The sequence below is a fragment of the Pongo pygmaeus genome, chromosome 2 (assembly GCF_028885625.2).
Source record: "Pongo pygmaeus isolate AG05252 chromosome 2, NHGRI_mPonPyg2-v2.0_pri, whole genome shotgun sequence".
Classification (NCBI taxonomy): domain Eukaryota; kingdom Metazoa; phylum Chordata; class Mammalia; order Primates; family Hominidae; genus Pongo; species Pongo pygmaeus.
The window spans coordinates 59,388,495-59,403,064 of record NC_085930.1 but is presented as its reverse complement, the minus strand read 5'-3'; the positions used below and the strand labels follow the sequence as shown (position 1 = coordinate 59,403,064).

At 44.0% G+C, this 14,570-nt stretch overlaps 1 protein-coding gene across 6 annotated transcripts in view; it reads right to left on the bottom strand.

Moving 5' to 3' along the window:
- CHCHD6 (coiled-coil-helix-coiled-coil-helix domain containing 6) overlaps positions 1–3,110 on the bottom strand; it is a 247,939-nt gene extending 244,829 nt beyond the window's left edge. For 3 of the 6 annotated variants that reach the window (XM_063661699.1, XM_063661700.1, XM_063661701.1), the window contains exon 1: positions 2,925–3,095. In XM_063661699.1, the coding sequence (XP_063517769.1) occupies positions 2,925–3,011 (87 nt within the window). In that variant the 5' untranslated portion in view covers positions 3,012–3,095. Of the gene's footprint in view, positions 1–2,924 lie in introns of all 6 variants that reach the window. The other 3 variants (XM_054480807.2, XM_063661702.1, XM_054480806.2) reach the window with 3 other exon arrangements.
- Positions 3,111–14,570: the final 11,460 nt, after the last annotated feature.

Below are 14,570 nucleotides of genomic sequence, written 5' to 3'. Positions count from 1 at the left end.
TTTATGCAAACTAAGTATTTAAACTAGCAAGGCCTAGCACTTAAACCTTTTTTTTTTTTTTTTTAAGATGGAGTCTCTCTCTGTCACCCAGGCTGGAGGACACCGGCATAATCTCGGCTCACTGCAACCTCCCCCTCCTGGGTTCAAGGATTCTCCTGCCTCAGCCTCCCAAGTAGCTGGGTTTACAGGTGTGTGCCACCACGCCCAGCTAACTTTTATATTTTTGGTAGAGGCAGGGTTTCACCATGTTGGCCAGACTGGTCTTTAACTCCTGACCTCAGGTGATCTGCCCACTTCGGCCTCCCAAAGTGCTGAAATTACAGGCATGAGCCACCACTACCGGCCACTAACACTTAATCTTACAGGGACGAGAACACTTTAAAAGACCAGGCCTCAGGAATTAAATATAAATGGTCATTAAGAATATTCAACTTGCTCTAAAGAAGCTGGGGCAGATCTTCTTTGGCATCTGCTTCTCATTAAATTAACTGATTTGTTCACTTTGGCAACTGTTTTGATGATCTGGCAATCTTTTTCACTCACTTGCCTAAAGACAAGATGAATTCCTCAGCCCTCAAGTAACTCTGCTAACAGAAAAAGCCCCTACACCAAAACATCCTTTCTTCATACCATCACCTCCTTTCTTCAGTTTTCCTCTTTCAAACACAAGCAGAAGGATGGACATGGCTCTCATAACATGGGGCTGTGCACCTTACTGTGCACCTCTGGACAAATCATTTATCCTCTCTGATTAGTTTGCCCAGCTGGAAAAGAAAGCAGTCAGTCACCAAAGTTCCTTCCAGTTTTAAAACTAAGCGGGGCACTATCATCCCTGTCAGGACAGGTACGGGTATCGTCACAAAATTTTCAGGCTGCCTTGCACACATTATGGGGGGGTAGGGATTACAGAAGTGAGAAAAAGTTGCTTTTTGCACCCAAAGGATCTTAATTAAAGTCCCAGAAGTTACTCAGGTTAACACCTTGGGCAAATTTCTTAACCCCTCTAAGCCCAATTCTCCATCTTTAAATACAGAGAATTTATATGTTGCAGAAGTATGTAAGAGAACTAGAAATAAAATGTACCTGTCTTATATAATAGTCAAAAAACATGAGGTTTCCAATCAACTTGGAAGAAGGCACCCCCAAAAGCACTCCCCTGAACCTCTGAAGACTCCAACTTAACTTTCCAACATTCCCCAAAACAGGAGACCAAATCACAAGGGTGAGAGCACCCAAACAGAACCAAAGTTATCTTTCTAAATTCCAACTCAGGTTCCTCCCTCTCGGCCTTCCAACACAAGCCATCTCCTCCCCCATTTAATCCTTGCCACAAGTGAAGTCCACAAAACTATACAACACCTAGCAAGCACCAAATATGCCAAATACTCTGCTAGGCTAAGAAGAGAGGCCTCCACAAAGCACTCTCTGTGTGCGTTTCCTTAACAATTTCACAGACATCATCTTATCCTAGGCAGTATCTAGAATACATACACATCCATTTTTTTTTTTTTATTGTGGCCATTGAGGCTCAAGAGAGTTTTTTACCCAAGGTCACACAGCTAATGAGCACCTGCCAGACCTCCTGAAGTCTGTCTTTCTAAGCCACCTCCCTAATTCCTCCTTAATTAACTAATTCACCTACACCCAGCTCTGTGTGTTTCATTTAATCCTGGTCCCTTTTACTGGGTTCATTCATCTCTCCACAGTTACTTACAAAGCACCTGCAGGTGTAGACACAAGTGGAGGAAGAGGCCCAGCACAGCAACATGCCCTGGAATTGGCTTGTTTCAATCTCAGCTCTCCCACTTACTATTTACATGATCTTGGATCAGTTCCTTCACCTCTCAGTGCCTCGGTTCTCCTTAATCTATAACAATGGGCTAAATAGGGCTGCTGAAAATTAAATCAGTTACTTAATAAAGGGTTTAGTCCAACTTATGGCCCCTACACTGCAATAAGAGCTGCTTTTATTCTTCTGGGTTCTGGGGACAGTCTTCAATCAGACAGGAACCTTAACCTCAACAAGCTTACCCTCTAGCAGTAAACGCAATAAACAAGTAAACAATTATCAACATAAGTGATCATCGTGGTGAGTGCTATGAAAATAATAAATGTGTGACGGGGGGGTGGGAAGCTACTTCAGATTGGGTGGTCAGGGAAGGATTCTCTGGTGATATCTGAACTACAGCAAGAATTACAAGAAAGAGCGGGATTTAAGGAGAGCTGAAGGAGAAAGAACAGCCGGCGCACAGACCCTGTGCTGAGCCAGCGGCACCCTCCAGGAAAACACGGCGGTCCTGAGGCTGGGGACGAGGTGTGGGTGCCACGCGAGGGAAATGGCCCGAGATGCAGTCCCAGAGGTCGGCGGGCAGCTGCCAGCTTTGGAACCAGGGAAGGCATAATCCAAGCGCGCTAGGAACCCACCGGAGGGTTTTAGGCAGGTAAGGGGATCGGATCTGAGCTACGGTTCTTCCTGTGCCCCTCAGATGTGCTGTGGAGAACAGACCGGCGGGGAAGAGCTGAGTCCCCAGGCAAAGCCCAGGTGGGAGGCACCGCGTACCCAGAACAAGACGCGCGCACCTGAGGGGCCACGGGCTGGGAGGCCGGGCGCAAATTCAAGAAACGTAAAAACTAAGCCGACAGGAGCCAGGACGTGGCCAGGGCGTCCCTCGTGTCCCAGGGGCCCCGCACCTGTCCCGTTCTCCACTCCTCCTTCCCTGAAGCCGGTGTCGCGAAGCTCCAAGGCTGCTAGGCTCGGGCTCGCGTCTCGGCGCAGCCTCTTCCTGGCCTGAGCCCCCGGTGTCTCCCAAGCCCCACGCCCCTCACGCGTGGAAAGAGCCCCGGCCTCGCGCTCCGCCCCGCACTTCGCCCGCCCGCCCGCCCCCGGCCTCCACGCCCGCCCCGGCCCAGGCGGCGCCGCTCACCCGGACACCCTGCAGCACCCGGACCCGCTCCTCCTCGTCCACTCCAAAGGACACCCTACGGCCCTCGCTACTCTCCGTGCTCCCCATGGCGAGATGCTGGAGGGCGGGCAGCCACCAGACCGGAGACCCGGCTCCAGAGCAACCGGGCCAACAACGCTTTCCAGGACTCGCGCGGCCTCGGCACACGCCAACAAAACCACGTCCTATTGGTCACCGCCAGAGGTTTCACCAATCGGGTGGCGCTGAGTCGCGGTGCCTTGTGGGGGTTGCAGTCCCTCCGTCTGGAGGGGTGGGGGCGTGGCGGTCTGTGCTTGCTAGAGTGCGTTAGGTTGAGGCCGAAGATAGGTACCGGCGGAGGCCCTGCAGTGGTGGGCTGGGTGCGGGACAGGGTCACGTTCTCACTTTGGGAGCTCACCCTTGAAGGAAAGCCAAGGGTGATGTTCTGAGGCCAGGAGACGCCGAGACGGCCAAGGCGCTCATCTGGAGGCGAATTTCTGAGGGTTCACTGCTCCATTCATTCAGCAAACACGGGTAGAGCAGCACGGGCTGAGCGCCAGACGGGCAGGGACCTGGCCCTGGCATTACAGCGCCCCTCAAGACAGCGAGTGTCCTGCCCTTGAGAGGTTTACAGTGCAAGGGGAGAAACAAGTGAAAAGCCAAACACGCACGCAAGAAAACTGACGGTGATACACGGAAAACTGCATGGCGATGCCACGAGTGAAATGAACAGAAGGAGGCCTCTTTTAATTTCAGTGGCCAGAACAACCTCTGAAGAAGAAGCTTTGAAATGAGCCGGAGGGAGAGTAGGATTTATGTAGAAGAAGGTAGGGGAAGAGGTTTTCTGGGAGCCTCAGGCGGGAAAAGAGAAAGAGGGGCCATCCCATGGCTGGAAAGTGAGGAGAGGGCAGAGGAGCGATGAGGACCCAAATCATGTCGGCTCTTGTGAAGCAGGGTCTGAGTGTGGGTTTTATTCTAAATGCCCTGGGAGGACAGGGAATGGTCCTAAGCCTTTAGGAGGCATTGCCCAAGGAGTGTACATACCATGTGTGGAGTGCAGTGTGCCAGGCATTGTGTGTAGGCTTCTTACACAGGACCCTATGTGTAAGGGAGCACACAGACGGTTGCCAGTCATAGACACTGCTACCTTCAACTAAGCCCCTTTTTGTTCCCCTGAGTTGCTGAATGGCTTTGATTTGCAAAAGTGCGCCTGAAGCCGAGCGGAGGAAAACTAGATGGCTACATGAAATAGCCAGAAAGTATTTGGAGCTCCTATTGGCAACCTGGAAAGAAAGGGGTGAGGAGGAAAGAATGATCGAGAGAGACCAGTAAGTCTCTGAGATTGAGAATAGCTCAGGGTGAAGAAGCTAGTAAACATCCCAGAGCTGGTGTGACCATGGACTCTTTAGGAACAAAGGTGTCCGCTAGTTTGATTCAAAATACTTTATTGGCACACCCCACTCCATCCCCTCTGTCCTCCATTTCTTCCCTATAAGCAGAGCCTGCGTAGGGGATTCTGGTGCAAGGGGTTTCCTGGGGGAGCACCTTAGGAGAAAGGAAGTTAGGGAGACAGGCTAAGGGGGGTGGGGACCGGAGACCGCGGGGAAAACTGAGTAAAGATGTGGTCAGACCTGGTCCTGGGCTTTCCTATGTCTCATTTCCTTGGAGGTTTATGATTACTGATTCAATCTCCTTACTTGTTATTGGTCTGTTCAGATTTTCTGTTTCTTCAAGACAGTTTGGATAGATAGTATGTTTCTGGGAATTCATCCATTTCTCCTAAATTATCCAGTTTCTTGTTGTATAATTGTTCATAGTAGTTGATTATGATCTTTTGTATGTCTGTGATATCAATTGTAATGTCTTCTCTTTCATCTATACTTTTGTTTATGTGAATTATCTTTTTTCTTGGTTAGTCTAGCTAAAGGTTTGTTAATTTTGTCGATCTTTACTGTTGATCTTTTCTGTTGTTTTTCTAGTTTCTATTTCTGCTCTCATCTTTTTTATTTCCTTCAGTCTGCTGACTTTGGGGCTTAGTTTGTTCCTCTTCTAGTTCCTTGAAATATAAAATTAGGTTGTTTGATGTCTTTCTTTTTTCTTAATGTAGGTATTTTTCGCTATAAACTTCCCTCTTAAAAATGTTTGTATTGCATCCTATAAGTTGTGGTACCTTGTGTTTCCATTTTCATTTGTCTCAAGATACTTGTTTATTCCCCTTTTGACTTCTTCTTTGGCTCATTGGCTGTTCAGGAGTGTGTTGTTTAATTTCCACACATGTGTGAATTTTCCAAAATTCTTCCTATTGTTGATTTCTGACAACAGACTATTCAAAAAGAAATTAAGAAAACAATCCCACTTACAATAACACCAAAAAGAATAAAATATAAATAAATTTAACCAAGGAGGTGAAAGAAAAATGCACACAAAAAATTGCACACTAAAAATTGTAAGACACTGTTGAAAGATACTATAGGAGACATAAATAAGTACAAAGATAGCCCGTGTTTACAGATCAGAAGAATTAATATTGTTAAAATGGCTTTACTACCCAAAGTAATCTACACATTCAATGTAATCATTATCAAAATTCTAATGACATTTTTCACATAAATAGAAAAAACAATTCTAACATTTCATATGGAACCACAAAAGACCCCAAATTGCCAAAGCAATCTTGAGAAAGAAGCAGAAAGCTGAAGGCATCATATTCCCTGATTTCAAACTATATTTCAAAGCTATAGTAATCAAAAGAGTATGGTACTGGCATAAAAATAGATACATAGATCAATGCAGAAAAATAGAGAGCTCGGAAATAATCTCATGCATATATGGTCTACTAATCTTTGATAATGGTGCCGAGAATATACACACTATGGGGAAAGGAAAGTATCTTCAATAATTGGAGGTGGAAATACAGGATATCCACATTCAAAAGAAGGAAATTGGACCCTTCTATTACACCATATACAAAAATCCATTCAAAATGAATTGAAGACTTAAATGTGAGATCTGAAACCCCAAAACTCCTAGAAGAAAACATAGGTGGAAAGCTTCTTATCATTGGTCTTGATAATTTTTTTGGCTATAATGCCAAAAGCACAAATGACAAAAGTAAAAATAAACAAATGGTACAACATCAAACTAAAAAAGCTTCTCCACAGCAAAGGAAACAATCAGCAAACTGAAAAGGCAACCTACAGACTGGGAGAAAATATTTGTGCACCATATATCTGATAAGTGCTTAATATCCAAATATACTGTATAAGGAACTCACACAACTCAATAGCAAAAATAAATACCCAATTAAAAAATGGGCAAAGGACTTGAATAGACATTTTTCTGAAGAAGACATGTAAATAGCTAACAGGCATATGAAGAGTGCTCAACACCACTAATCATCAGAGAAATGCAAATTAAAACCATAGTGAGATATCACCTCACACCTGTGAGGATCGGTATTATAATAAAGACAAGAGAAGTGTTGGTGAGAATGTAAAAGAGAACCCTGCACACTGCTGGTGGGAATATGAATTTGTAGAGCCATTATGGGAGAAAGTATGGCAACTCCCCCAAAAGTAAATACAATCTAATAATCCTATTTCTGCATAGTTAACTTTACCCTAAAGCTGCTTCCTTGTAAGTTCAGCCTAAAGGTTTATCCATACATAGTAAACTGTAATCTAACTGGATGTATAAACAGACTGTAACCTACTCTTGTAACAAGTAGCCAAGTCTCAGCCAATCACAGAAGACATACTACTCACAGGTGGCCAACTGTTCAGTGTTCAAATAAGTCTGTAACCCAGCTGTAACCAATCTGGCTATTTCTGTATTTCACTTCCATTTTCTTTATGTCATTTTCCTTTTCCTATCCATAAATCCTCTCCAACCCCACTGGCAGCACTGAAGTCTCTTTGAACCTATTCTGATTTGGGGGGCTCCCTGACTTGTAACTTGTCCTTTTCTCAAACTCTTTAATCAGTCTCAAGTTTTTCCTTTAACAGTATATATCTAAAGGAAATGAAATCTTGAAAATATATCTGCTCCCCCGTGTCTATTGCAGTATTATTCAAAATACCCAAAATATGGAAACAACCTGTGTCCATCAACAGATGAACAGATAAAATGTTTTACACACACATATATACATACACACACACACACGTGTGTTTTATCCATCCATAAAAAGGAAATCCTGCCATTTGTGACAACATGGATGAACCTGGAGGACATTTTGCTAAGTGAAATAAGCCAGGCACAGAAAGACAAATACTGTATAATATCACTTATATATGGAATCTAAAAAAGTTGAACTCATAGAAGCAGAATAGAACATTGGTTACTAGGGATTAGGAAGCGGGGGCAACGGGGAAATGGTCAAAGGGTACAAACTTTAGTTATAAGATGAACAAGTTCTGGCCAGACACAGTGGCTCACGCCTGTAATCCCAGCACTTTGAGAGACTGAGGCAGGCAGATCATTTGAGGTCAGGAGTTTGAGACCAGCCTGACCAACATGGTGAAACCCCATCTCTACTAAAAATACCAAAAAAAATTAGCCGGGCATGGTGGCACATGCCTGTAATCCCAACTACTTGGAAGGCTGAGCAGAAGAATTGCTTGAACTTGGGAGGCGGAGGTTCCAGTGAGCGGGACCTCACCACTGCACTCCAGCCCTGGTGACGAAGCAAGACTCCAATTCAAAAAAAATAAAAGATGAACAAGTTCTGAGGATCGAATGCACAGCATGGATAGTGAATGATGTGTTAATTTCATTGTGATAAGCATTACACAATTTATATGTATATCAAACCATCACATTTTATACCTTAAATATATATAATCTTTGTCAATTAAATTTTTTTTTTGAGACATGGTCTCACTCTGTTGCCCAGGCTAGAGTGCAGTGGCATGAATACAGCTCACAGCAGCTTTGGCCTCCTGGGTTCAAGGAATCCTCCTGCCTCTCAAGACTGTAGGTGCATGCCACCACACCTGATATATATATATAAAATAGAGACTGGGTCTTGCTCTGTTGCCCAGTCCAGGCTGGTCTCGAACTCCTGGGCTCAAGCAACCCTCCCACCTTGGCCTCCTAAAGTGCTGGGATTACAGGGGTGAGTCGCCGCATCTGGCCGTGGGGCCCGACAGCCACCGAGTATTCAGAGGGCCACCAAGACATCTGTGCTGAGCTAATTTAGCAAAATGAGTGAGAGCCAAGGGTGACCATGAGACTCTGTGTGGCCTCACTCCCACTGTGAAGAATCCTTGGGGAGTCTTGAAATTCCGCAGACTTACAGCAGCATAGGTAAGCCTCATGACAACCCAGTATATTCTTTATCTCCACTTCACAGATGAGAAAACTGAGGAGGAAGCAGGTGAAGATAATGCAACATTATTGATCCAAAGTAGGAGGAAGATAAAGGCAGTGGCAAGGGAAGTGAAGGAAAGGAGGGGAAGGGAAGCAGAGCTTTCTGAGGACTTTCCTTGTGCCAGGAGTTTTATTACCCCATTCTAAGGCCCAAAAAACTAAGGCCCTGGGGAGGGAAGGTGTTGTGATGGGTCTGCTCATGGCTACCTGGCACCCAGTTTCTCCTTCCCTACAACAGAACCCCAGTTTCCTGAGGTGCAGGCATGTGCCCATTTAGAAAAAATTGCCTCCTAGGCTCCCAGTGGCCAAATGCAGGACAATTTGAACATCAAGAAGAATAGAAAGAGTAATGGCTTATAGCACATTTAATTGTTTTAAATCCATTAGCCTATTCTAGTGAGAGGGAGGAAGAGAGGGAGACAGCAACAGAGAGAATAGGAAAGAGGGTAAGGAAATTCTTCTTTACAAAAAAATGCCAGCTAACCAGTACAGAGGGAATTTGAGATTTTTTAAATTGCCACTTTGCCACCTTCAGAGGATTAACTGAGGCAAAAATCATCAAAGGATACTAAAGCCATTGAGTGGAAAATTGTTGGGGGACAGGCTAGTCACCCAATGTGCTGGGACTACCTTGGCCTCCCAAAGTGTTGGGATCACAGGCATGAGCCATCATGCCTGGCCACAGGGCTTGACAGCCACTGAGTATTCAGAGGGCCACCAAGATATCTGTGCTGAATTTTTTCTGCACCAAAGGAAATTGGGGTTCTGTTGCAGGGAAGGGGGAACCGGGTGCTAGGCAGCCATGAGTGGACCTGTCACAACACCTTCCCTCCCACCCAATGACAGATGTATTCATTACAAAGGGAAAACCATATTACAATGATGACACCTGGCAGTCACTACCTTAACCAAATGACCAAATTTAGCATCTCAAATAGTGGGGACCATCTGGCACAATGTCCCTCCCCAAGTGATACAATGAGGAACACAAAACATCTCCAGTGCAGTATTCTTGTCAAAAGTGTAACGTGAATCTAATGGTGAGGACACAGTCAGACAAATCCAGGAACATCCTAGGAAACAACTGGCTTGGACTCTTCCAAAAGGTTAATGTCATAGAAAATAAAACAAAAAAAAAAAGGTAGCTTAAAAAAGATGAAGGAAGCCAGGTGAAGTGGCTCACACCTGTAATCCCAAAACATTGGGAGGCTGAGGTGGCAGGATCACTTGAGGCCAGGAGTTCAAGACTAGCCTGGGCAGCATAGCAAGATCCTACCTCTAAAAAAAAAAAAAAAATTTTTTTTTAATTAGCTGGGTGTGGTGGTGTGTGCCTGTAGTCCCAGCTACTCAGAAGGCTGAGGTAGGAGGAGTGCTTTAGCCCAGGAAGTCAAGGCTGCTGTAAGCCATGATTAGACCACTGCACTCCAGGATGGGTGACAGAGTGAGACCCTGTCTCTAAAAAATAAAATAAAATAACAAAATAATAAAAATTTTTAAAAAAGACGAAGGAAGCATAGCACTGAAATGCAGCAGTGAATCCTAATTGGATCCTGAACTAAAACAACAACAGCAACAACAGCAAAGCTATCAAAAGATACTTAGGTTTTTTGGGAATGCTTTATATATGGAATAGTGTCCTAGATGATACTGTGGAATTAATGTTCATCTTCTTGTTCTTGGGAAATGCATGTTGAAATATTTAGGAGTGGGGTACCGTAATGTTTACAACTTACATGCAAATGATGTGAAAGAGAAATGTTAACATTAGATGACTGTAGGTGACATATCTTAGAGTCCACTGTATTATTCTTTCACTGTTTCTATGCATTTGAAAATTTTCAGAACAAAAAAGAGGAGGGAAAAAAAACTTTCCTCAAAGCTGGAAGTGACCATGTGACCCAGCTCTTGAGTAGGACAGCACAGTACTTACGTGGGATGGGGTACGAGGCTGAGCTCTGCCTTTTTCTAGACTGGCCTCTCAAGCAATTCGTGGAATATCTCTGCGCCTCCGTTTTCTGAAGGATGTGAGAATGCTGCCGACATTACCTGTAGTATTTGTCCAGAGAGCTTGGTACTAAGGGATCTCATTCAGCAACAGCTGTTGTTATTCAAAGACTTTGTTTTTGGAACAAATACTTTGGCAACCAATACGGAGGGTATACTGGAGCCGGGAGTTCTGTGAGGTGCCTTGTCTTAAAGTGGGTTCTTCAGAAGCAAACAAGAAGAGAAGGGCTGGTGGAGTAGAAAAGTAATTTGCTTTGTCCATGTTAAAAGCCAAAAGGGAGCCAGGCATGGTGGCTCATGCCTGAAATCCCAGCACTTTGGGAGGCTGAGGTGGGCGACTCACTTGAGGTCAGGAATTTGAGACTAGCCTGGCCAACATGGCAAAACTCCATCTCTACTAAAAATACAAAAATTGGCCAGGCATGGCGGTGCATGCCTGTAGTCCCAGGAGGCTGAGACAGGAGAATTTCTTTAACCTGGGAGGCAGAGGTTGCAATGAGCCAAGATCACACTACTGTACTCCATCCTGGGTGACAGAAAGATACTCTGTCTCAAAAAAAGAAAAAGCCAATAGGGAGCTTTCCTCGCAAGATCAGAAACAGGGGTGTCTGCCTTCTCCACTTCTATTCAATATTGCCCTGGAGGTTCTAGCCAGAGCAGTTAGACAAGAAAATGAAATAAAAGTCTTCCCGATTGAAATGGAAGAGGTAAAACTATCTGTTGCAGATGATATGATCTTGTATGTAGAAAATCCTTAAGAGATTCACACACACAAATACACACACACACACATTTTAGTAGTGCTAATAAGCAACTTGAGCAAGGTTGAGGCTATGAGATACAAAAATCAGTTCTATTTTATGCACTAGCAATGAGCAACTAAAAAATGAAATTAGGAAAACCCCCTTACAATAGCTTCAAAAAAATTTTAACCAAAGAACTACGAGATTTGTTGCCTGAAAACTGCAAAACACTGTTGCCTGGGCAGGGGGATGGAAATTGATAGGAAAATGACTTGAGGGATGTTTGTGAGGGATGAAAATGTTCCCTATTCTGATTAGGGTAGTGGTTATGGTGTCTACATTTATCAATACTCTTCAAGCTGTACACTTAGCATCTATGCATTTTGTCAATACCAGCCTGGGCAACATAGCAAGAACCCATCTCAACAAAATAAAATTTAAAAATTGAAAAGACTCATAGACCAATAGAACAGAATAGAGAACTCTGAAATAAAACTGCACACTTACAACCAGCTGATCTTCAACAAAATCAACAAAAATAAACAATGGGGAAAGGACTCTCTAGTAAATAAATAGTGCTGGGGAAACTGCTGTGAAACTGGGAGAACTGTATGCAGAAGAATGAAACTGGACCCCTACCTCTCAACCACATACAAAAATTAACTCAAAATGGATTAAAAACTTAAATGTAAGACCTCAAACTATCAAAATCCTAGGAGAAAATCTAGAAAATACTCTTCTGGACATCAGCCTAGGCAAAGACTTTATGACTAAGTCCTCAAAAGCAAATACAACAAAAACAAATTAACAATTGGGACCTAATTAAAGAGCTTCTGCACAGCAAGAGAAACTATCAACAGAGTAAACAGACAACCTACAGAAAGGAAGAAAATGTTTGCAAGTTATGCATTCAGCAAAGGACTGATATCCAGAATCTGTAAGGAACTTAAACAAATCAACAAGAAAAAAATAACCCCATTAAAAAGTAGGCAAAGGATATGAACAGACACTTCTCAAAAGACACACATGCAAGCCAACAAGTATATGAAAAAATGTTCGACATAACTATCAGAGAAATGCAAATCAAAGCCACAGTGAGATACCATCTCACACCAGTCAAAATGGCTACTATTTTAAAAAAGAACAGATGTTGGGGAGGTTGTAGAGAAAAGGGAATTCTTACACTCTGCAAGTGTAAATGTAAATTAGTTCAGCCCCTGTGGAGAGCAGTTTGGAGATTCCTCAAAGAACTAAAAATAGAAATACATTTGACCCAGCATTCCCATTATTGGGTATATACCGAAAGGAATATAAATTGTTCTACCAAAAAGACACTTGCATGTGTATGTTTATCGCAGCATTAGTCACAGTAGCAAATACATGGAATCAACCCAGGTGCCCATCAACAGCAGATTGGATAAAGAAAATGTGGAACATAAACACCATGGAATACTACACAGCCATAAAAAAAGAATGAAATCATGCCCTTTGCAGCAACATGGATGCAGCTGGAGGCTATTATCCTCAGAAAATTAATGCAGAAAGAGAAAACCAAATATTACATATTCTCACTTATAAGTGGGAGCTAAACATCAGGTACACAAGGACATAAAGATGGGAACAATAGACACTGGGGACTCCAAAAAGGGGCAAGGACTGGAAAACTCCTTATTGGGACCATGTTCATTATCTGGGTGATGGTATAAAGAGAAGCCCAAACCTCAGCATCATGCAGTATACTCTTTTAGCAAATCTGCCCATGTACCTCCTGAATCTAAAATAACATTTAAAAAATTAAAATATTAGCCAGGCATGGTGGCTTCACACCTGTAGTCCCAGCTATCGAGAGGCTGAGGTGGAAGAAGGCTTCAGTAGCTATGATTGCACCACTGCACTCCAGCCTGGACAACAGAGCATGGCCCTAGCTCTTTAAAAAAAAGGGTGGCTGGGGGGAAGGTATAAAACATTTTTGGGATTTGACACCATCATATTTTATTTCTCACTCAGGCAAAATGTGGATGGAGGGGACTGGGAAATCCTGGCTAACAGAGGCTCGGCTGTGCTTGAACTGCGCTGCATGGAACATGTGGCTTCTGAGGGCAGTTCAGCAGGGTAGAGTGAGCCTCCCAGACTACAGCTTTGAGTGCCAGCTTTCCCAGCCTAGATGACCCAGCATTTCCCTCTACATTCCCCTGGCCAGTGCTGGCCACATGGCCCCACCCAACTGCAAGGCTGAGAGGTGCTGTCTTCCCTCAGTAGGAAGGAAGAAAGAGGAAACCAACTCGTAAGCACTAATACCATCACGCACACTGATGAAAACAACTCATTGATCCCTTATTGTTTTCTGAGAAGGTCCGTATATGAAAAATATGTTGATAATAATCAAGACATTCCTCACACTGAAAGAGCACAGAGAAACTAAACCACAGTTTATTTCGTGAGCAGCTGTGTCTTGATGATGGCATATACATGTCTTTTGCTGTACAGTAACTATAGTCCATGCATCTTCTGCCTTAGGAAGGTGTTTCCTGGGTGCTAAAGGTCTTTCAGCGATGCTGGCATGCATTTACCCTAGAAGGCAAATTCTTTGTGCTGCTCTTCACTTCTCGTTATATTTTTCATTTCACTGTGCACCGATAATGTTACCAGAAAAAGGGGTCTTGATCCAGATCCCAAGAGAGGATTCTTGGATCTTGCGCAGGAACGAATTTAAGGCGAGTCTCAAAGTTCAGTGAAGGAAGCAAATTCATTGAAAGCTACTCCATTACAGAGCAGGGCATCCTTAGAAAGCAAGTGGAGGAACGCACAGTCTTGTTTTATGTTTTTCTTATATAGGGGTCTTGTCTATGGAAAGACTAAACTAAGCTGTGACTATGTGAGGGTTAGCAGACAGCATGACAAAGTTGATTTAAAGAAAACTCTCCTTGACATTTCAGTGTGAGTGTCCATCAAAGCATAGCTGTTATTAACTAGAAAGCATACATGGTTATGGGTATGGGGATACCTGGACTCTCCATTGTTGTAGGAGTGTCCTTGCAGGGATCTTTAGGCTGTTTCTTCAACCATAAGCATCTTAGGACCATGGGTCATGACTGGCAAGGAATGTGTCTTGTTAGTCAAGATGGAGCTGAACTTAAAATGGCATTACTCTGGCTCTCCTAGGCTCCTACTTCCCTAACAATAATGGCTCCCTCTAGGCTAAAGTTTGCAAACTGCTGGTGAGAAATGGAGCCTTGATGGGAAGGGAGGATGCTCACGTGTAGGCAGGAGGAGCTCCTTGGAAGGTCGGGTCCTGGGGCCACTGGAGAGGAGTGGCTGAAGGAGCCGGTCCTAGTGGTGGTGCAGAGCATCTCCTGGCTTTCTGCAATTCTTTTCCTTTCTGAATCTCAGGTGCCTCAGCTGTAGGATGGGGTTGACTTGAGCCCCTTGTTCCCACCACCCTCAGACCTGAAGAAGAAGAACAGCTGGGTCTGGGGGTGTTTGTCCTCTTGAGACCGTTCAGGCTAGCCACTGAGGCTTCTGTTGAATTGGT